Source organism: Dromaius novaehollandiae, chromosome 17, assembly GCF_036370855.1.
Source record: "Dromaius novaehollandiae isolate bDroNov1 chromosome 17, bDroNov1.hap1, whole genome shotgun sequence".
In the NCBI taxonomy this organism is placed as follows: domain Eukaryota; kingdom Metazoa; phylum Chordata; class Aves; order Casuariiformes; family Dromaiidae; genus Dromaius; species Dromaius novaehollandiae.
In genome coordinates, this window is record NC_088114.1 from 11,457,365 (window position 1) to 11,479,749 (window position 22,385).

At 52.8% G+C, this 22,385-nt stretch overlaps 2 protein-coding genes and 1 long non-coding RNA gene across 5 annotated transcripts in view; 1 reads left to right on the plus strand and 2 right to left on the minus strand.

Moving 5' to 3' along the window:
• The first annotated feature begins 540 nt into the window (after window positions 1–540).
• On the plus strand, window positions 541–5,120 carry C17H22orf15 (chromosome 17 C22orf15 homolog). The gene is made up of 5 exons (XM_026116030.2): window positions 541–849; window positions 1,949–2,035; window positions 2,294–2,419; window positions 2,800–2,874; window positions 3,400–5,120. Exons 1-5 carry the CDS (start codon window positions 825–827, stop codon window positions 3,555–3,557), a joined length of 471 nt encoding a protein of 156 aa, XP_025971815.2. The 5' UTR covers window positions 541–824; the 3' UTR covers window positions 3,558–5,120.
• A 33-nt stretch (window positions 5,121–5,153) lies between these two features.
• CHCHD10 (coiled-coil-helix-coiled-coil-helix domain containing 10) lies at window positions 5,154–6,798 on the minus strand. The gene is made up of 4 exons (XM_064522172.1): window positions 6,654–6,798; window positions 6,395–6,575; window positions 5,846–5,993; window positions 5,154–5,413 (listed from the first exon to the last, which is right to left on the minus strand). Exons 1-4 carry the CDS (start codon window positions 6,716–6,718, stop codon window positions 5,394–5,396), a joined length of 414 nt encoding a protein of 137 aa, XP_064378242.1. The 5' UTR covers window positions 6,719–6,798; the 3' UTR covers window positions 5,154–5,393.
• A 946-nt stretch (window positions 6,799–7,744) lies between these two features.
• Window positions 7,745–22,385, minus strand: part of LOC135330215 (uncharacterized) — a 37,330-nt gene continuing 22,689 nt past the window's right edge. For 2 of the 3 annotated variants that reach the window (XR_010392074.1, XR_010392073.1), the window contains 4 exons: window positions 18,016–18,088; window positions 12,159–15,077; window positions 10,059–10,198; window positions 7,745–8,792 (listed from right to left, as the gene is read on the minus strand). This is a non-coding gene — a long non-coding RNA (uncharacterized LOC135330215). The remainder of the gene's footprint in view (window positions 8,793–10,058; window positions 10,199–12,158; window positions 15,078–18,015; window positions 18,089–22,385) is intronic. The other variant, XR_010392075.1, reaches the window with a different exon arrangement.

Consider the following 22,385-nt stretch of genomic DNA (forward strand, 5'->3'; position numbering starts at 1 on the left):
AGCCTCTCGGGAGGCAAAGAGGACGATGCTACAGGACACCAACGTTTGGGCACTAAGTGGAAGATGCGGGTGCTGCACAAGCAATGCAAGCCGCTCTGGTGGCCTGTGGGTGCAGGAAAGCGACTGGCTCCATGAAGTGCAAGAGCAGATATGAACGCAGCCGAGTGCTCACCCTCTTCTGCCAGCGCTATTCCCTCCTGCCATTATGTACTAGATGTGCTTAGTTAGCAAAAGAAACTCACCCAAATAAAGCAGGTTTTATCCCAGCCTGTAGCTATCCCCATCAAACCAGGGCAGAGTTGCCCTGAGGGAGATTTTGCTGTTGACATCTGCCCATCTCAGGAGACCGCGGCTGCCCTCTCTGCTGGTCTGGCCGTGCTGGATTCAGCAGGGAGCAGGATGGGGGCAATCAGGCACCAAAGCCCAGACAGGCTGCAGAGCAAACATGGGGCAGGAAACATGAGTCTCAGAAAAGACTGAAATCCAGGGAGTCTGGGACAACGCAGGCTGGGCAGCCTTCCCAAGGGGCCCTGTTTTGTTTGCAGAGCCTCTGCTCTGCCCTCTCCCACTCCCCGGCTGCAGAAGGCTCAGGAATCTGCCGGGGAACGGAGCCGTTCCCCGTTGCTGGGAAATCTGGCTATTGAAACCAAGAGTGTTGGTTGGAAACGCAGCCCCTCCCCTAAGCGCTGCCGGGACTAACCACATCGGGCGTTTTGTCATTGCCACAGCCTGCAGGACTGCTCCCCTCGCAAGCAGCCAACAGCCCCAGCCCGGGCCCCGATGGGAGGAGAGCGGCTCTGGGAAGAGGTGTGCCGAGAAGCGCTATGTTCACTACGGTGAGATATGGAGGTAGGTGGGAAAAGCTCTGGCTTGGACTCAGCTTTCAGGGCGGGCCTGTCTGCTGGACTGTCTCATGACCAGGTGGTGGCCCTGCAGGGGCAGGGAGACAAGGCACTTCAGTGCACAGCAGTGCCTAGTGCTCTGGGACCAGAGCGCAGAGCAGGAGCGCCCTGCTGGGCTGCAGCAGCTTCCCTTGCCTCATCCGTTTAAGAGATATTTAACCCTTGCACAGTGAGTCAAAAAACCTGCCCCAGCAGGGCAGTTACTAGTCAGGAGAGAAGCCAGAGGCAAGCACGGGTGGGTTATCAAGAAACACTGGAGAGGGTTTTGCTTGTCCAGACACAGCAAGAGAGGCACACAGGGCAGAAGGGGCAGCACTGGGAGCTCCTTGGCTCCCTGCTGTGCCCATGGTAGGGGAAGGGCTCCCCTTGCTCAAATCCTGGCACTTTGCTTCAGAGAGCAAATAGCCTGCAGGGAGAACGAGCAGACCCAGGCCACTGGGAAGATGCTGTCCTGGCCTTGCCCACAGTTGGCAGAAAGCCTCTGCCCGACTCCAAGGACCATGTATGTCTGGCAGCTCCTGCAGCAAGTCCTAAGCCTCTGCTCCCTCTGCTATTTGAGTTGGATCCAACGTTTGTCAGCCGAGGGGATTTCTCAGTCATGCCAAGCCTGGTGAAAGTTCACAGCCCAAACATCCCACAGTGACTCAGCCCAGATCTCTGCTCCTTCCACATGTGACCTGGACAAGTTGATGGCAGGGGAATGCCAGGGACTGGGGCTCACGGATTTTCCCACTTCTCCCATTTGATGAAACTAAGTTAAAGGACAGTGGCACTTCATGAAGCAGAGCAATTCACACCCAACCCAAATGCCCAGCCCAGCTCCTGATGTGGAACATTTTCAGCACCAAGCACCAGAGTACGTGACCTGCAATACCGTAGCTCAAAGTTGGCTGACGGGCAGGCAGGGATCCTGCCCTCGCTGGCCAGCCCAGCAGTGGCAGTTCCCAGCCCTGTTGTGCTGGAGCTGGGCTGCGATGGTTGTGGGCCCTCAGGATCTGGGGTGACCCCAGTCTTCTCCCATCTGAGGTCACTTTTCCTGTCTACAGCCAACTGCCAAGTGATGGTGAACCTGCAGTGCCGTGTCCTCATCCTCATCGCCCACCTGAAGAGGAAGTGTCAATGCAGACCAGAAGGTACTGTGCACTCTTGAGCAGCCTTCACCTGAGGGATAGACACTCTCCCTTAAAGAGAGGCATAGCAGAGGGTGACAAAGGGCTCACAGGGAATTGCAGACCACCCCAAAGTGCAGGGAAGGGGAAGCAAGCCTCCTCACCTCTAGACCTCAACATAACCTCTTCACAGCATAACTCCAAGGAAGAGTCCCCTAAACCCCACAGGTTGACAATGGCCATGCAGAGGCACATAGAAACATCACCCTTCCTCTCTTTTAGACAACATTGATCTTCTGGATGAATCAGGGGCCCTGATGAACCTGAGCAAAGTAGAAAATCCTGCATCTGAATTTGCCACTAAATACCTGCGGGAAAGGCAGCGCTACATCCTCATCAGAGTCATCCGTAAGTTCCTCAGCCAGATGGCACAGCTCAGCCCCTGCACCAGGAAGGGTCTGCTTTGAGTGTGAAGCTTCACACAGCATTTCAAGCAACCTTCCCACACACCAGAGAAACCCTGTCACCACCTAGAAACAGAGATGCAGCTTGGAGAGGAGCTCTGTTCAGCAATCATTTAGACACAGCACAGTAGCTCAGAGAGGGCAGGAATCAGCTCACCTGAAAAACCAGAGCTGCACACTACGATGTTGTGTCCTGCAGTCTGAGGTGGCACCTAGGGGGAAAGGAAGCCTTTAGTGAGCAGAGCCACCTACCCCAATTACAAGTCTTTACTTCAGCTTTCTACCAGGACAGAGATTAATCCAATTCTCCCATTCTGCTGGTAGGAGAAGAAAGCACTGAAGCCACCTGCTATGAATCCTTACTGGAGAACCTGGGAAAACACTACCCTGACCTCACAGGTAAGAACCAGGCTTCACCTCCACAGAGGGGCTGAAGGTGCAGGCTTGAGTCCCCACCACCACCACCACAAACCTCATACGCATGTGTCCAAGGGACACATTCTCTGGGTTTCCCAGTGCCCCCTCACAACACAGTATCAGGCTGCTTAGGGAAACTTTTACAGGACTTGCCCAGACAGGAATGGTTACTGCTGTGGGTAACAGGTGAATTCAGGAGGAAAGAGAAGGGGCAGCAAGAAGCAGGAGATGCTTTCCAGAAGAACACCTCAAGCACCATATAGGCACATGCTGCCAATCTTCCCACAGTACAGCACTAGCCCCACAGCACAGAGGGGTCAGAAGTGAAGAGGAGACATTTTCCTGGCACGAACAGGGAGGGAAGAACAGGAGAGATCAGGAAACTCGGAACTCCACCTCCTAGGCTGAAGCCATGCAGGTTGGCACAGCCTCGCTCAACATGCCAAGTGGCAAAGGACCCACTGAAGGAAATTGATCTAACAGAGGTTTTCTGGGATTGTTCCACAGATCTGCTGCAGAAGCTGTCAGCAAACCCCCAGCTGAGAGACCAGTGGAGGAGGGGCCCCACACAGAGGAGGGCTCAGTCCCTCACCAGCACCCCAGCCAGGCCCAGGCCCACCCCACAGAGCAAGAAGAGCTCAGAGCTAAAGGGCACCCCAAGATGAGGTAAGGCCTGAGAGGAGCAAGGCCTGTTGCTGCTCACAAGCACAGTGACTACACCAGGTTTCACCACTGCTGCACTGCACTGGCCTGAGCAGTCCCCCAGCAGAGCAAGAACCCTCCGCTATTTAGCTGTTTGTTCCTCCTGGCATCTCCCCGCTCCTCCTGCACGTTCACACTTCCTCATCCAAAGCTGCACCTTGACAAAAGCATATAAAAGCTGCGCTGCAGCCAGGCACAGACAGCAGCTGCAGTCTGCCTCCTGTTCCAAGGGGTCACATTTCAATGGCATGACTTGTACTCCTGAGTGACGAGAAGCTGCACCTCCTTTCAAACCCTGGCAGCTGAAAGAAAAACATGGATCAAGTGACATCATATCAGCAGACATGCCTGCCTCAAACACTGTCACCATGATGACAGTGCCCTTCTAGAGACTCACTGTCCCCTGCATCCATCAGGCAAAGCTGTTCAAGCCACATCCAGCATCCCCACAAATCCAGAAGGAGCATTGCTTAAACCTAACCAACACAGGTCAGAAGACAAAGCACAGCTACCACATGCACTCCATCATTGATAGTTTAACAGCTTTTTTCCACCCAGACCAGCCCACACAAACATCAGTCCAACCATTATTTCTTAAAGGGAGTAAGTTAATCTGCTGCATCACAGTAGCTGCTCCCTGTTCACACTGGGGCAGCCCAGCACACACAGCACCCCAGCCGCAAGTCTCTGGCACCTGCTTCTCCCCCCCGCCCCAAGCTGTCTCTCAAGAGTGCAAGGCAGCCAGGCAAGGCTAGGCACTGTTCAGACATTATCCACCACAAAGAATTTGAATCCTGACATTTAGGAGGAGCAGGAATTTCATCAGCAGCCTCCAGCATCTGCTGCCAACTTTAAGCTTCTGAATCTGGACTTCCTCACAAACCAAGGAAAGAGGCAGGGAACTAGTCCAACATTCAACAGCTAGAGGTTGTCAGTTTTAAAGGTTTAACTGGATTTCTATGGCAGATTTAAGGATCTGAAATTCACTGATGTCCTACCAAAACTCAAGCTTAAGTCTCAATAATTCCATTTCAACTAGCATCTTGCACTACTATGAAGACCCAAGTCTCCTGCTGGAGGAGTCTGCAGGCAGTCCTGGATAAGACTGTTCTATGACAACTGAAGTAGTCAGCTAAGAACTTAGCCTGATCCTAGTGACCTTGAGAATATTGCATAACCTGTTAAGACTCTAAATAAGATCAACCAACAGCATCCCAAGTCACACAACCAGACAGGTCATTTTCTTAGCTCCTGGCTCAGAACACAGCTCTTCAGGAAGAGGATACCAGTGGAAAGAGAATACAAGTCCCTGAAAATACAGCAGAACATCAAGTGACTTTTGTTCAGCCCCCACCATCTGCCCAGATTGTGACCAGTCAAGCCTCAGCTTGGTTGTGGATTTGCTTTCCTCAGGCCACACAGGTACAGTCCTTGTTAGGCTGCACCTCCTGTTTGCAGGAGAAATGCAGTTGTCCCCTGTCCCATAAGTAGAGCTGATACACATTTAATATTTCAGTAGCTTAACTGTAGTTTGATAATAAATAAAGGAAATGAACAAGTTACAGGTTCAAATAGTCTCCTTTATTTCTCTGTAACAGATACAGGGCTATTCCAAAGTCTCGTAGGTCCAATTGTTCTTCCTTCCTTTCTAGTCTAGAAGTGAGTTACCACTAGAAGACTCTTGTTTGGTCACTCTGTTCCCTCCACATCATAACCCATCCACCTGTCCTTCCTTTACTCCCTGCAGCCAGCAGGGCTCTATACCGGGCTCTCATTCTCCCTACATGAAGGGGGAGTCTTCACAGGAGAGAAGAAACACCTACAGGGAAAGAAAAACACAAATTCAGGATTAGGTGCAAGTACCAACAGCTGGAGTTGAATAAAAGCTCTCTTGCCCAAGTTTTTTAGATCAAGTCATAATATACTGAATCTGCTTTTAACAGATGGAGCAGGAACTAGAAAACTTGAGTTGAGAAAGCAGCAGGCTTCCCAGAGCAGCAAGGAAAGAATCAGAGGGTCTGTAGTATTCTTGTCTCCACTGAGACAGGACCATTTCTCCTGCCCTTCCCAGTTCCCTTTGGCATCCCAGAGTACAAGAAACACTTGAGGCAGCAATGGCTTCCCATTTAATGCCTTGAAGGGCAGCAGACCCCCAAGAGGCTGGTTTCACAGCCTGACTCCTCTCAGATACTTCCCTGGCACCAGCTCACTTGTCCCCACCCCTGCTGCAGGGACAGGTGCAGTCGCTCACCATTGCTGTATTTGCACTGCTTCAGGGCCTCATTGAAGCCCTCGCACAAGGTCAGGTCGCTCTGGTTGGTGGCGCATTCCAGGAACTGCTTCATCTCGTAGTGGCAGGGTCCGTAGGGCGACTGGTGGTGCACAGGCTGCCGGGGCTCCTGCGGACAAGGACAGGCTGGCCCAGGTTAGGGTTCACCCACCAGCTTTGGCAAACGCACGAGAACCTCCATCACCTCCCTGCAGAACAGCCCCGTGCGGCTTCCAAAGGAACCTTAACTGCGCAGGACAAGAAAGCTGCGGTGCCAGTTACATGCTTCACAGCCCTGGTCACCTCCGAGCAAGCCTGCGCAGTGACCAGCACACCCTCAGGACGGGGCCTGCCCCCTAAGCACCCGCTGCCCCCGCACCCCGCGGCTGGGTGGCCCCTGCGCCGGGACGAGCCGCGCCAGGCTCCCTGCAAGGAGCAGCAGCACCTCCCGGACACCGGCTGCGGCAGGAGCCGAGCGAACCCGCCGCCCCCCGCCCCGAGCCCGAACGCCCGCAGGGCCCCGGCTCTCACCTGGGCGGCGCTGGGCGCTCGGGCCGGCTCGGCGGAGCCGCCGCCGCTGAAGGCGCCCGTGAGGGCGCTGCCCACGACGTGGCCCACGGCGGAGCCCACGGCCACCCCCGCCGCCGTGCTCGCCATCTGCGCCATCAGCCCGGGCTGCGCCGGCTGCGGCGCCACCGCCGCCGGGGCCGCGCTGCGGAGAGAGGCAGGTCAGGGAGCCGCCCCCGGGACGCGCCGCCACCGCCGCCCCCGACCCCCCGCCCGGCGGTACCTGGCGGGCACCGGGGCCGCTGGGGCCGCTGCCGGCCGCGCTACGCTCCTGCCACCGCGCGCCATGTCCTCGCCGCTCTCCTTGACCCCCCGCCGCGCGCCGCCTTAAAAGGGCCGCGCCGTCCCACGTGACGCCGCGCGCATGCTCAGCGGCGGCGGATGAAGCCGGCCCGGCCCCCCCCCCCCGGGAGCGCTGCCCTTGGCCGGGGGCTCAGCGTGCTGGGAGGCGCATGCGCGCGGGAGGGGGCGCGGCCTCGTGACACCCCCGCCCCCCCCGGCGGGGGGGAAGGCGGCGGCCCCGGGGCGACTCCTCCCCGGTGCCGGCCCGCGCCCGGGGCCTGGCGGGCGGCGAGGTGGCCGCCGCGGCCGCCCGCGCTCACCAGAGGGCGCTGGCGGCCCTCGCCCGTGCCGCGAGCCGGGGGAGGCAGCGCGGCGGCGCGGAGCGGGGCGCGGCGCGGCGGGCAGCAGCGGCGGGCAGGGCCCTGGCGGAGGGCGCAGCGGAGGCGAGGGGCCGGCGCCCTGCGCAGCCGGGATCGCTGTGCGTCAGCCGCCCTCCTTCAGGTGCCCCCGGTGCCGCTCCCGGTGGCCCGGCGGAAGGGAGCCCCGGCGGCGCCGGCCGCTCTGCGCCCCCGGGTAATCGCGGGGACAGGGGACGCGCAGGCCCTGTGCTGGGCTCAGAGCAGCTACCAGAGGTGCATCGCACCGCTGCTGTGAAGCCGATCCTCCGGGGCGCAGAAGCAGTTCGGCCTCCACCTTCCGTGGACGGAGCCCAGCGGCCCCCTCCTGCACAGCCGCCCACGTGCCTGCTCGCACGGAAGGGACTCGTGGAAGCAGGAGGAAGAACCCCGCAGCAGCGGCCTTGCTTGCGACCCAAGAAGGCAAATACAAACAGCCTACATGTTCTGCGTCTCACAGTTTGCAGTCCCAGTTTTATGCTTGTTTGCACCAGGTTTTTATCCTCAGTGGCCAGAGTAGGTGATACGGCAACTTTCTGCACTAATTGCAAAGCCAGAGCAGAGACTTAGCGATGGGAATGACTGAAATACCTAAGTAGACAGATTAAACAGTTACACTGGCAGATCCACCAAACAGTTCTTACTCCCTTTTTACTATATTTTGGCCTTCTTGCCTGCAGTTTCATCCTATTCTTTTCTGTTATAAATGATATCCAAAAATGTGAGTGTTTCTCCCATTCTGTTCTGGAAGGAAAAGGTAGTTTTCCTGCTGTGACCTTATAACACACCTACTTCACCTCTGCTACAGAACCTGCCCCCAGGCAGAGATCCTGAATGTTTCCGAAGGTCATTAACAAGTGAAATATGTTGCTGACCTGCTGTTTCATTTCAACTGCAAGCCATTCTCACCTCTCTGGAATGGGAAAACGCTTGTCCCGGAAAGGAGAAGTTTCCTGTGGAAGCGGATTCCTTTTCCTGGTGGGAGGGCATGGAGAAGAGGTGTTCGAATCCAAGGGGAACCTGTGGGAAACCTCTCCACCTTTACCACGCAGTTCCAGACAGCTTGTTCACCAAGGCACAGCGATGGCGATGCTGTGAGCGCAGCTGCAGGTTCACGGCAGCATGTGCAAACAGACCCAGTGCAGACAGTCTGACTGTGCTCAGAAATAAGAGCTTCAACCCATAACAGAGAGGTGAGAGATACCACATCCGCCGGCGGCTGGTTTCCTACCCCTTCTCCCTGTTATTGTCTGGAAATCACCACCGCTTTCCATCAGCACACGTATTATCACCAGAGAATCTTGCACGGGGCCTTTGTTGTTTCTTGCCCGCAAGCTGTCACCGTCTGGAGAGGGGCGGCTGAAGGAGCAGGCGGCCAGTGGGAACAACAAACACCCAGAGGATTAGGCAGGCTGGGGTAATACTGAGGGATTTTTCAGGAAAGCCCCACGTTAGCTTCAGGTAATTCACTGGACTCTTGTGTTCAGAGCCGTGATTTCAAGACGAGGCACGGTGACTGGCAAAATCTGTGGGAGTTTTCTGTGGTCCTTTATCAGTCTGGAAACTCCTCGTTTGTCTGGAACAACATCCCAGTGGGGTGTGATCAAGACGCAGCCTGGCTTTCCATGCCTGCCCAGCAAACACAGCCACATCTTCAGCATCTGTTTTTCCACTCTCAGTATTTTCTGTAAGGGAATGGGGAGTTGTAAATATATCAGCATCCAGGGAGGGGCCTGGCCTATCTCCCACTCAAGCGAAATAGAGGAACCCGTGACTGAAATACTGCCAAAAAGATACCTACTGGAGTAGGCAAGAAATTCCTCTCAAGCAGGCAGCGGGGAAGTGAACGCTGATGCTGAACTGGCAGCAATGGCGTCCATGTGACACAAATCAGTCTTCAGCCAAGGAGGCAGCTGCAGCTCAGGTGTTTTCAGGCAGGGAAGCACGAGCCTGTCATGCCTGGCCCAGTATTTCCAGGCCTGACTCCTTCCCTAGTGATTAAGGTGCCCGTTATGAAGGGCCACTGGAGGGGCAATTCAAACTCTCCATGGTTACAGGAGGGGGGCTGCAGGAGCTGAGGAAGAATTTCTCCTTATGCGATGGCTTTCACCTCCGTAGGAAACACTGACCACAGCTCTACGTACTCCAAAATTGGTTTTCACTTTGCATTTCAGTTTGTACCACTCCATTGCAGACAGATAACAAAACATACTTTGAAGGGCAAAACGACACCTTGCTATGCCTCAAATTCAGCACCTGGAGATGAAGCATCATTTCACCTCTGGAGTCATTGGCCCAAACTTGGCTTAGCTTGTTTTGGGGAGCTCCCACCACTGGGTGAGGACATGTTCTGTTGAGTGCTGGAGAGCCAGGGCCTCAGGGAGTCCGTACGCAAAGCACAAGGCTCTCTGCAGTCCAGGCTTAAGTCAAGAAGCAACAGCTGGGCAGACGAGGGAGCCATGAGGCACTGCTAGCAGGCAAACAGCAGAGCAGCCACAGTGAGGGTTTCTGCAGATGTCATGGCAAAGAAGAGCTTAAACAGGGGCAATGAGGTGGCTTTGCAAATGCTCAGAGGCTGCTTCTCCCAGGCGTGAGGAGCAGAGCAGGAGAGAGCATGAAGGGGCTTGTTGGAAATGGGCGATGGAGTCTGTCTTTGTTGCATGAGAGATGATGGGTGGAGGAGAGGTGGATAATAAAGGGCTTGGAATGGGGAAACGGGCAGTCTACAATTGGGGCAGAGAAAAGAGGGAGCCAGGGAGGAGTGTGGGGAGGAATGATGTGGTCTAAGCCATTGGCCAACGCAACAATTTTTGCAGCAGCCTTCTGGATACAAACCAGCAGATCAAGAAAACCTTCGCAAGGCGTGGACGTTGTTGGGTGGTAGGAACATAAGGAGAGATCCAAACTGAATCCTCAAATCATTAGCACAGGCTGGAAGATGCCAGTTTTACCTTCAAACCAATATCCTGAAAATCATCTCTCCTCTGGCATCCCAGCTGGACTCCCGGGCCTTTGCAGGCCCATGTGCCTGCTCGGTGTCTCCCAGGGACAGGCCTGGTTGCTCACTCCATCTTTGGAGACTCCTTCTGCCCTGTGAAGTGAAAAAATTTCCAAAATTGACAAGGATACGGAAGTTCCTCAGGGGAAAAAAAAATTCAGCTATGTGATGGCTCCAGGGCTGTGTTCATACATTCAGTAACTTATGAAAAGCAGCTCTATGGGCTGGTTCATTGACTGGCAGGAATTAGGGAGCTAAGTCACTGCAGGGATGGTAATTAGCCACTGCAGAAGTGTTTTTGTAGAATCAAGTTTCCAGCATGAGGGGAAGAGGAAAGCATTTGTAAAGCAAGCTACCTGCCCCGCTGCAGGAGCTGGGCGGACAGGGCTCGCAGGGGGAGAGGTGCGGCTCCGGCACTTCTGAGAACAGGGATTTTATCTCAGACAGGCACGGCTTTGGTCTCCTCTTCAGAGGAGACAACATCCCCAAATCCTTCCTTGCTCGGCTCCTCCACCTGCCCTGGGAGCTGTGCCATGCCCATCAGTGCTCGTGGCCGTGGGGAGGAGCTGGGAATGCTCTGGGGGAGGAGATGAAGGAATTGCAGGGGGCACAAGGAATGCAAGACATCCAGCCATAAGAAATCAAAGTTCAGTAGTTCCACTGCACCCGGAACGACTCGCTAAAAGAGGTTTCAAGCTGAGAGCATCCCTTTAAGCTGTGTCTCTGGGACCCTTTGATTTGGTTAATTAGAAACAAGGTTTTTCTGTGCTGTGGGAGGAAGGGTATGTGCTGAAGAGCACAGCTACCGTCAGTTTGCTAATGAGATGGTTTATTGTGGCTCTCTGAGAAAGCTGTGTACACAACTCCACACGCACACCTGCACCCACACCACCCACTCCAAGCCCTCTGCGCCCAAGCTCTGTTCCCAGCTGGGGAATTGTCAGCACCGGAGGTGGAAATACTGTATTAGGCCACCCCATGCAGACCCCTGCCAAGGAGTGATTTTTCCCCTTTAGGGTATTTGTGTAGCAGGATGCAGTTTACATCTAAATATCCCCACGACAGTTTCCACTACTTCCCTGGCCAGACTTCCTAATTCCTCCTATTTTTCAGCCTAAATTTGATCTTTGATTCAATCAAGTAGCTTCGTCTCTGCCTCCCTCTCTTCTCCCGCCCCAGAAGACCCCTCCTTCTATAACTCAAGTGTTAGGGCTTGCCTACACTTGAAAGTTAGTTCTGGATTAAGGTAGGGAATAAATCCGAAACACAGTAACCAGTTCCTGAAAAGCTCTGGGTAAAATTTATTTAGAAGTGGCCATTTCTGAATAACTTAGTGCCACAGGCCTGTATGTTCCCTTCTGTTAGCAACAGGATCAGCTAAAACATGATTTGTACAAAGTGGGTCTATATTTTCCCACTACTCTCTCAGTTAGTCTAAAAGCAGATAACAATCTCCCCCTTCAATTTGCCTCACTTATATCCTCACACTGTCACAGCTAAAAGGTTACTACAAAGAGATCTAGGAATTCCCCAAATATTTGGATTTCAAGGGGTTATTTCGTAGATAAGGACTGCAATATTCTCCCTTTGTGGGTCTCCTACATGTCTCTCCTCCATCTGGACAACAGAGAAGGGGTCTTTCTCAGCAGGCTGCAGTTCCACCAGGCAGTTGCAGATGGGAACGGTGCCACATGGAAGCGGCGTGTTTCCACAAAGCCTTATCTAGGCGGCAACGCCGTAGCGCATCACTTCCCCGTCCCTGTGACATGCCACGGGAACAGGTAGCCATTTGTGGATGCTTACGGAGCTTACTGCTTCCCAAGCTGCAGGTCTGCACTTGGAGTACCCTAATTATTACATGCATGGGCAGATCTGGGCAGTGCTATGGGTGTACCTGAATTTAAGTTATTTAGGTTAACAGCAAATTGCACAGCACAGTTGCTCGGGGATCTGGGCAAACTACTCAAAGCAAAAGAAAGCGTCTGATGAATTAGCCAATATTTTTGTTTGTGGATGATCCCCCCAAAAAAGAAACAAAACCTCCTATTCTTACCAGTGTGTTTGTTACTCAGAATTACTCCATGAATCATTTATGACTGAATATATTGCAGCCAGTGGGTTTCTCGTGTCCTGCTTTTATTTTAATTTTTGAGCTCGGGCTAATCCTAATTTTGTTTGTGCTGGGGGGTTGATTTCAGTCTCCCAGGTCCACATGGAGCTTTCAAGTTTGATGTAAATATGCAAGCAGTACTTTTTTATCCTTTAAAGGTTTTTGCAAGCAAAAGTTTGCAAATTGACACAGAAAAAAAAATCAGGAAAGCTGCTGCCACTGAAAGGAATTCACAAATTTCTGATGAACAAATGGGCACATTTTCTGCAGTAATCCCTCAGTCCCAGTTTCTCCAAGGCATAACAAAGTGGTAATATCAGAGACAGATGCAATTAGATGGCATAGCCATTGCTGCATGACACATAGCTGTATCCCACATTAAATGCTATGTGCTGTGAGCACTCTCCCCACACAGACTTTTTGCTATCCTTTTTAGCCAAAATACAATGTTGCAAAATGAAATAATTGTATTGCAAGGTTGATTGTACTGCAAGAGTCAGAGATGAGAAAAAGGAGAAAGAAAAAAAAGCATCGTCTAACTGGAAGAGCTGCAGATGGTTAGACGTGACTGCAAGGGAACTGAAGGCAGCACTGCAGAGCGCAGTTTCAGCTTTCAAGTCTTGTGCTCCCAAGACGTACATGCCATTTCTTGGATGTGGTTTGCCCTGAGGGCAATCTTAACAGCTGTGAAGTTTCAGCAGATGAACAATGTAGTTTTCAATAAATTTCATGAAGTAAATGAAAGGATTTTAACTCATTCATGATAGCCCGCTTTTGGTCTGAAGGCTCTTCCTGACTTGAATCCATCCATGTCATGAGTGTTTTCCATTTGAACCGCAGGGCCTGATTTTTGGAGCACATCTGAGCTATCAGCTAGCTCTGCTCTGGTTTTTTGGAGAGTCCTTCCCCATCAGAGGAGGGTTCTGTCAGCCATGCTCAGGGATCCGGAGAGGTGTAAGTACACCTGGCTGCATTCCTGTTCCACCTAAGCCTGCACTGGTAGCTAGCTTCTGGAGGAGGGTACCAGATGTGGGAGCTAGATTCATTTCTCCTGGAACCTGGTTTGGCCTTTTGCCTCCCAGCTGCTGTACAGTCACCTGCTAGCCCAGGCTGTCTGGATAGCTCTTGAGTCGAGAAAAGGAGGAGCTTCTTAATGATTAACTGTTTATTCATGAGCACCAAACCTTGGAGGAGGGATTTGCCCTCATCATCTGGTGGGGAAAGAGGGGGCAGTAGGGTGAGCAGTTCCCCAAATCTCTTCTTCCCTAGTGACAGCTGCATCTCAGAAGAGCAACCGCTCTTTTTATTCACACATCCAGCCGTGGAGCTTGCATGCTTGGTGGCATGTTCTGATGACAGCTGAGAGCTACTGTCATTAGCTGTGACTTAAAGAAGGGCTTGCATGTCCTGAAGTTCCTCACATAGTCCTATTCAAGCAATTATTTCTTCAAAAACATCTCCATTATAAACTCATGAGAACTACAGTGCAAATACTGTGAGCTCTGTGAATTCACCTACTAAATACAAGACAGCAAAACAGAGCACAGAGTTTTTGTTTTGTTTCCTTCATGGCTGCAGATTCCTCCTGTAAGTAGTGATGATTAAAAAGCCAGTGCAGGTTTGCCTGGTGTGTACCTGAGTGATCTGAGCAACAAGGTGCTGCAGCTCGCTGCCTCTCCTCCCCCGGATGGGATCTGCTGGGCTGTTCCATGGAGTCTAAAGCAGTGAGCTTCCCCCGCCTTGCAGGAGAGTACAGTGCTGAGCAGGCCCCAGAGGGCTCTCGCACCTTGAGAGCGCTCCCTGTTTTACCTGCGCTGTCCCGGTTGATGGGCTTGGGGCTTGGCATTTCCTTCTCATCCAAATGTCTTCCCAGAGGCCATTTCCCTCCATTCTTCCGCAGCTGCTCCCCGGCTGGTCTCATTTCTCTTCTCTCTGTTGCAGACACACAGCAAACATCTCCAGAGAGCTGCTCTCAGCGGTTTTCCCGAGCAGAGCTCTGTGTAGGGCCTTACAGCTCAGAGGAGTCTGTAGTAAAATGCACATGAGCAAATAAGGAAGTGAGGACAGTTTTGTGTATGGCAGAGGCATCTGTGACCTTTCATGAGGCTGTTAGCACCAACTCGCATGAACAGCTACTGCTTTGAACTACAATATTACAGCCTGTAACAGACTACCTCCCCGCAACCTCCCCTCCCAAGCAAGATATAGCCTGCATGGCAGGCTGAAAGATGCTGTGAGATAGTCCAGCCTCTACGCAAACAGTTCACAACCACCTGTGATTCAGGTCTTTTGTCTCATAGCTCTCCAGAATGTCTCATGAGTTTCAATGACTACGTTGCTCTCTTCTGCCCTACTGACACTGTCCAACCCATCAGCTTCCAACAGCCAGTTCTCAGTTGGTAATTAAATACCCGAGTCCATCTTTTCCTTCTTCTGTAGACGAAGCTACTGGTGTCTCCTTTTCCCATGGAGGGTTAATAACCCTTACAGAAGCACAGGAAAGTCCTGCTGAGAGCACCCTGGCTTGTCATGACTTCTGCTGAAACGCTCTTCTTTCAGTTGCCACCTCCACCACAGAGAGTGCTGAACTCCATGCACAGGCCATCCATGCGCTCCTCCACAGGAACACTGTACACTTGTCTGGGCTTTGCAAAATTGGTGCTGAGTGAACACCGCAGCTCTCTGTAAAGGCCGGACACTGTGTACGTAGTGCTGGATTCATTCCCAACCTTGTGCAAGCTCTTGCGGTGTTTCTCGTAGACTGTTCTTTGGAGTCTTCAGTTTTGTCTCTGGGTGCTTCCCTGGAGCTGAGGCTTTTATGTGAAGAGTTTGTGATAGTGCAGTCCCAGAGTTCAGCAACTGCTGGCCAAGAGAAAGTGAAAAAACACCTTGGGAACTGAGCTCTGCTAGAACCTGGCAGCTAATTTACTGCAGTGACATTTGTCACTATATTTTGTCATGTATTTTGGCTATGCAACAGGGTCACAGACGCTTCCTTCCCTACAGTGTCCAAGGGTAGCATGAGGTCCAAATTGCAGGGCATTGTCTATCTGCTACATAAACTAATGCTTCTGAGAGTCACTTTGCATCCCCATGGGAGCCAAGACAGTGCTCACACCAACCAAAGCCCACACCTCCATGCCCTCTCTCCCCAGTTATCTCCCTTGACGGGGTTTGGATTTTGCCTGCTCTCCTGTCATTCTTCCTTCCCGGCTCACATTCTTACTCCTTTCACATGGGTTCATTCAGTCAGAGCCCACAGCACTGCCCTGATGCAGGATGGATGCCTATTTCTGCTCATCCAACATCAGCCAGCCCAAACGCGCTCTGGTCCTGCAGACGTGGGGAGCGTGCTGGAGAGCAGCTGGGCCCTGGCCAGTGGTGGCCCTGGCTCGCCGAGCTGGCCTGCACATCCCGGGGACGGACACCTTCCACTTATCAAAGGCCAAAGCCCACCCTGGGATGAGGCCTGTGCAATGCAACGCAGAGGGAGAGGAGGGTCTCAGCAGCAGCGAGGCTGTGCAGCAAGGCACGGGGAATGTCGTATCGGTTTCAGGGAGGAGAGCTCAGTCTGCAGAGGAGGGGGAAGAGGGAGGGGGATGAGGAGTTTGGTTGTTCTGAGCCGAAACTTGCATGAGGAAAGCCTCAACCCACACCCTGAATTCCACAGCTCAGCTCCGGGGACAGGGGGAGGGAGAGAGGACAGGACGGGACATTTCCAGCAGACCCACGACTTGTTCATAAAAGCCTCCTCTCACCAGCCCTGCCTGCCTCCCTCCCCCATTGCCTTCACATCTCGCAATGGATTTTATTAACACAGTCCCCCTTAGGCTAGAGGGAATCATATCCCAGGAGACATTCCAATCTCAGCTCCACTTTGGAGGGGATCAGAGAGAGACAAGGGTGGGGGGCGTTTCACTGGGACGCTTCGTTTGCGGAAATCTGGCAGGTCAAGAGCACTGCAAGACAGCACTAGCAACCTCCTTATCAGACACTGAGCCGCAGGCTGGAGTCAAGTCGCTGCTCTACTCTCACACTCTCGCTCTTTATCTCCCAAAGCCCAGTTATTTCTGCTCTGTCCAAACTGCTGTCTGCAAGCTCTTACTTAAGCTTTGTGGTTGCTCAGAAAGGCTCTGCCACTGGGTGTACGGCAGGGCACACGAGTCCGGAAGGGAGATTCGCCCTTTCGCTGAGGTGAAGAACACGGTTGTTTGCAATATGCAACCAGGTCCACACTGCCACGGGGGCTCAGTGGGGGTCAGCGCTCTTCTCCATGCACAAACAGGGCCTCCGCCGCTCACTCTGCACTGCGTTCGTTCTTTGCACCAGTCGGGGCTGACACCTCCTGCCAGGAATGGGAGCTGGCTCCCAGGCGTCTGGCTCCCAAGGTGAGTTGTTTTGTGCACTGAGACTACGCCAGGAAAATGCCAGCAGATGAAACGCCATCTCAGGCCAAGAGGCATGAAGATGGATGTGTTTTCCTTGCCTGGCTTATCTCGCAGGCAGCGAGTGCTTCTCACCGGAGCCCTGCGCTGTTTGTGTGCGCCCTGCTCCTGGCACGGAGGTAGGAGTTGATTAGACAACACACACTGCGGCCCACCTCTCCCCGAGCCTGGAGCCGGCCCGTGCCCTGCGGAGACCCACGGCTGAACAGGGAGCCGCTTGCTGGGGGCGAATCCCAGCGCTGGATGCAGCTGCAGCGGGGCTGCGGGGGAAGAGCTGCACAACCCCAAAGCTGCTCCAGCGTCAGGCGAGCGGCAGCGCGTGCCGCGCAGGGGGGTTAATGGGGACAGGACAACCTGCTCCTGCACAGACCACTCCTGGGCTGAACCCCTGCCACGAAGAAGTGGCTTTGGCAGTGCCTGGGCCCGCAGGTGCACAGAAGCTGCGTAAGGACCCGTGCGGCACGGCGCCCTGGCCCACCACCGCCCCCCGAGCTGCTGTGCATCTGGTAACAACGCTGCTACACCTCACTTGTACCAAGGCTGGAGGAGAGGGCAATGCCGGGAGGGCAGCTCACTCCTATCTGCCCTTCAGTTAGTCATCCGCCTTCTCCACACTCAGCCCAGGGACTGTGCTCCAAATTTGCCCCCTGATTAAGCAAGGGCAGCACAGAGGGAAGATCCCAGCCTCTTCCACCTCTGCATCGCCAGATTCATCCCAGAATTGGTCAAGGCAGGGTTTTTTCAAGATGAAACCAAATAAATGGAAAACAAGTAAATGTGGATCAAGCAAAACTTTCCATAAATTCATACCAAGGCTGTTGTTATATCAACCTAGTTAAAAAGTCTGGAAAAAAATCAAAATGTTTCATTTTGGCATTTTCAAGGTGCAAGGTTTGGATTCAGGACAGCCTGCACAATTTAAGTCATTATCATTTTAAAAATTTTAAGAAGCTAAAAAAACCTTTCAAACAAAGTATTTTGCTGACCAGCATAATTTTTTAATGTATTACTTTGCACATTAGTTTACTTTTCAGATTGCTAGGATATATAGGAAAAAATCCTTGTGGACCAATTACCAACAAGGTTCTGGTGTGAGTGGACCATGACATTACTTGCACACTTCTGCTCACACGGGGCCTCTGAGACACCACAGTAGCTACTTTCTCCCTTGTGCTGTCCCAGCCTGGACCAAACACCTGGCACAGTGACCACACGTGTGTTGGGGAGAGACACACACTTCCCACTGCTGAGCTGAGACACAGGAAAGTGCCTTGTGCAGAACCACAGTGGTTTAAACCAGGATCGTTCAGAAAAGTGGAATCTCAGAAAGTGAAAAGATGAGAAGACAGATTTACCTGGTGAGGATGCATTCCCATTTGTCATCCATTGAGTGGTGATGCTGGAGAGATCAGTTCATGAGGCTGTCACCTACAGAGAGAACAGCAAAGACATCAAGAGAGGAGAAATCAAAAGGAGTTTTCTGTCCTGGGGCTTTGGCTCCTGGGCCCTCCTCCAGCTGCTCAGAGAAACGCCCAGGAGGTGCAAGGCTCCATGCTAACTTGGCAGGGAAAAAAAGTGAGCCCTGAGCCACAGTGAATAAAGCTGTGAAAATCACACCAGGGAGGTGGCAGGAAACAACAGATTTTCAACAGACAGTCTTAATCCATTTAAATTCAGTTTATCTGTCACCTCCTCCTCTTCCCCTTTGCTCTCACCAGCGACCTCATGTCCCACCCCCTCTCAGTCCAACCTGCCACAGTGGTGTCTTACAGCAGTTTCATGCTGAAATGGCTCCATTAACTGAAACAGTTATTCCACCTCTTCGCTGCTCACAGCAGAGCTTGCACAGTCTCCTTCCACCTAACACCTATTGGAAGGGGGGGCTGCTCAGAGGAGTCTGCCCTGGTCGCTGGTTCCTACCCAGACTCACGACGTGATGCTGAAAAGGGGACACAGTTGAGTTGATACTGAAGGAATGAAGTGCTCTGGGATAATGTCCAGGGGCTAGAACCCAGCAAATCATGCCCCAAACTTAGCTAAATGGGGATTATCCAGAAGCACTGGGGAAGGTGAATGAGGGAGGTGGGTCATGACTGGAAGGGAAGAGAATCCCCCAGCCATCCATGCACACAGTTTCCCTGGGACCAGAGCACTCACAGTGCATGCAACACAACAGGTTTGAAGGGAGGTTTCTCTAAGTGCTTTTTTCCCCAGTCCGCTTGGTTCGTTCCTCAAGGGAGCAGGGAAGCCCCAGCAATCTTCTCAAAACCCAGGAGTTACAGAAACTAACTGCTAAACCGTGCTGAGACATTAATCATTTTGGTGTGGGATAGGAGGTAAAAATTCACCCCTTTTATTTTAGCCCTTCCTCCCACCATCTTTTCTCTTCTGTTTCAGATGAAGACAAGGGGGATCAGAACATTTGCAGGACACAGGAGCAGGTATGCCCCCTCCAGCCTGCTCCCAGTGTTGCTAGCCGCCTCTCCCTGACCTTGCAAGGGTCCCCACCATCCTCCTCCTTGCTGGGGGGTTCTTTCTGGGGAATAGCACCTGCTCTCAGCCCCAAGGGCCATCCACAACTGACGATACTAAGGAATGAAACTTGGAGTCCAGCTGAACATGCTGACCTGCACATGGATCCACATTAATCATTTGGATATTACACTTCAATCTTTTCTGTTTCAAAAAACATTCTCAAACTCTTATAAACAACAGCCCTACTCCTAATGTTTTGTACCCTGTTGAAACCTTACTGACTCATGTTCTAGAAAATAGCCATTAAAGGATCCCAGGGGACCCAAAGTGATGACTTGCGATGCCTTTGCACTTAAATCTATACAGAGCCTGGAAAGGATGTAGCTCAGTGTGGCAAAGATGTGTGCTCCTCAGCTCTGATTAGCATGTACATTCCTGTGTCCAAACCACCGGATCACTCCACCTCACCTGCCTAGGCATTCATGAGCACCCTCCTTACTCTAAAGACTCAAGGGAATGGAAGAGGAGCTAATATTTGTGGCCAGAGGGAACTGGAAAAACCCATGACCACGCCACAACCTGCCAGGACTGGAAGACAATGAGGTGGCTGCTGAGCAAGGAGACCCATGCATGGGGATGCTGTATCACTGACATCAGCAACTGCCAGGACCTCCCGATCACGAAGGCAAAGTTTCCCACTGATCTCCTGCAGTCATCGTGAGATCCCCGAACCCCACCTTGGGCTCCAGTCCGGCAGGGGCTACTGGAAAGCAAGCAGAGAGCTCCTGCACAGAGAGGTGCCAGGCTGTCAGCCCCCCAGGGCTGGGGTGGAAGCTCCTGAGCTCATCTGCAAGCAGCCTCTTTAAATTCAGCAAGCTACAAATGGAGGTGGGGATGAGGGATGCACAGGCAGACAACGGCCGAGAGAGCTCCCAGTACAGGATCATTAGCAAAAAGGACTTCTGCTGGCTGCGTGTCAGGTCCTCTGCAGAAGGTGAACACCCAAGCCCCCAGCATGCCAAAGGACCATTGCTGCTGTTAAACGTGTACTCACTCTGTTGGGAAATATCTGTAATCTCAAATACACCATCCACTTTCTTTTGTGCTATGTGTCTTGGCAGGAGTCAGCAGTTCTCCCGCACCGTCCCATCTCTGCGAGTACCGTGTTTCCCAGAACATCCCCCTCAAAACTCTCCCTTTCTTAAGAACAGCCAAACTGCCTGTCGCTGCCTCACAGCCTGCTCCCACGCCTCTCCCCTCTTCCCCAGGGCACCAGCAGATGCCAGCGGCATGGCATGGAAGGCACCGAGCTCACAGAGACACCAGCTATTCAAAGGAAAGACACTACAGAGAGACAAAAAGGCAGGAAAATTTTCCTTGCTGGGACCCAGCTGTCTGGCTCAGAGCAAGGCAAGAAAGGAGGAACTGCTCTGCATTCACAGGGCACAGCCAGAACAGCAAGAGAACTGTAAATCCACAGTGTAAAGTCTGAGCCCTGTGAAAATTGGCTCCTTGCTTCTTCCCATTTGGCTTCTCTCACAAAAAAAGCCTCAGGGATACTCCAAACACATTGGTCTGCCATGGGGACAATCCCTGCCAGTCCTAGTGCTCATGGCTGGCCAGGACTCGGAGGGACAGATGTGGAGTGGTGCCAGGGACCTGGGTGCTTAGATCTGCAGCTAGGGCAGTGCCCCGTATTCAATACGCTCGCAGTGCTGTTGACTGGGCCAGCTCAGGACACCGTTCCTGACTCCCCCAGCACCCAATGCTATGCAGCTGCTGAGCAGTTTTTCACTTTTCTGCCTCGGCTTCCCCTGTTTAATGCACATTCCCACTAAGCACTGGAGCACCATCCAAGCATGACCACAACCAGGCTCATTCTTCTTGCATCTGTTCAACATACTCAGAATTTACATCCTAAATATGGTTCCCATAAAACAAAACACAAACAATCGATCACAGACAAATAAATTAGTAATACAATACGGGATGTCAGGAAGCCTTACCCACTCCCTGCACACCAACCCAGGCAGCTGGAGATCAAAGCTTTTGTGTTTGCATACGTTTCTTGAAACAATTTGCAGTTAAACTCAGGCCACCGAGGGGATGCTCATACAGTCCAGGGCTTCTCCCACAGAAACAGGCACCAAGAAAACAGAGCTGTGCATTGCCTGCATCCATCTCCAGAGACTTTGGCATCTCCAGGATCAGAGGTGCACCCCTCCTTCCCCTACATCAGCGCCCTGCACAGGGAGGGCTAGGAGCACACAGGTGGCTTCAGAAGAGCCTTTCACAGGCAAAGTGGTGATGCAAACACATTTCCTGCGTTAAACCCAGCGATCAGCTGTTCCCCATGGGGACTCAGAGGGTCTAGGCAGGCAGCAAGGATCTAAGAGGATTGTTTTTTGTCCCTGGTAGTCCTAGCAGGAAAGCTGGACAACACCTCTTCTGTCCTGTCCGTTCCCCATGCCTCCAGGGTCAGCCGTTTTTTGAACTCCCACAGACAACAGCAAAGGGTGAACTTGAGTGATGGCACTTGGAGCGATGGAGGTGTTTGAACCATTACCTCTAACCTGCTTTGATGCAGCTCCAAGAGCTTTCATGGTCCCACAAAACAGGGGAGAGAGAGCAGTGAATATCTGGGGACTTCAGCACCACCTTTGAAAAAGTCTCTCCCAAACCTGCCCCAAAAAGCCGTGCTAATTGCCTCTTTTAAAGCCATCCCAGTACAGAGAAAAACCAGCTACAGACTGGAAGCATTTACACTGTGTGCAGATGACTCCAGCAAGGCGCTCCCTTCCTCGCAAACGTAAAAGCCTGGAGGCAAGGCGGCATATGAGCCCACGGGAGCCGTGCATAACCCTACACCACCCTCAAGCACATCCTCCGGGGCTGCAGCATGCTCACAAAGTGCCCACCAGCTGCGCACACACGGGGAGGAGCGGTGAACAGCAGAGAAGACAAACAGGGGCAGAAAATACTAAAGGCAGATTCACTGTGGAGAACAGGAAAGCTAACACCAGTGGGGAAAACATTCTTGGATGGGTTTCAGAAGACATGGGGCTGGACAGTAGCACAAAAAGGGACCAGTGGGGGGTCAGCTGTGTAGACAGCAAGTGACACACAAACTTGCAGCTGGAAGAAGAAAGGCCTGCATAATCCCAAAGAGCAAATGGACCCACTGTGTGATGGAGACAAGGAGATAGTACTGGAAACCCCCTCTGGGGACTGTCCCGCAGCAGCCAGCGGC

Coding starts and splice junctions, on each gene's coding strand:
- C17H22orf15 (XM_026116030.2), top strand. CDS start 825: ATGTTCACTACGGTGAGATATGGAG. Junction 850..1,948: donor CACTACGGTGAGATATGGAG/GTAGGTGGGAAA, acceptor TCCTGTCTACAG/CCAACTGCCAAGTGATGGTG. Junction 2,420..2,799: donor CATCCTCATCAGAGTCATCC/GTAAGTTCCTCA, acceptor TTCTGCTGGTAG/GAGAAGAAAGCACTGAAGCC.
- CHCHD10 (XM_064522172.1), bottom strand. CDS start 6,718: ATGGCGCGCGGTGGCAGGAGCGTAGCGCGGCCGGCAGCGGCCCCAGCG. Junction 6,576..6,653: donor GCGGCCCCGGTGCCCGCCAG/GTACCGCCGGGC, acceptor CTCTCTCCGCAG/CGCGGCCCCGGCGGCGGTGG. Junction 5,414..5,845: donor GCAGTGCAAATACAGCAATG/GTGAGCGACTGC, acceptor CTTTCCCTGTAG/GTGTTTCTTCTCTCCTGTGA.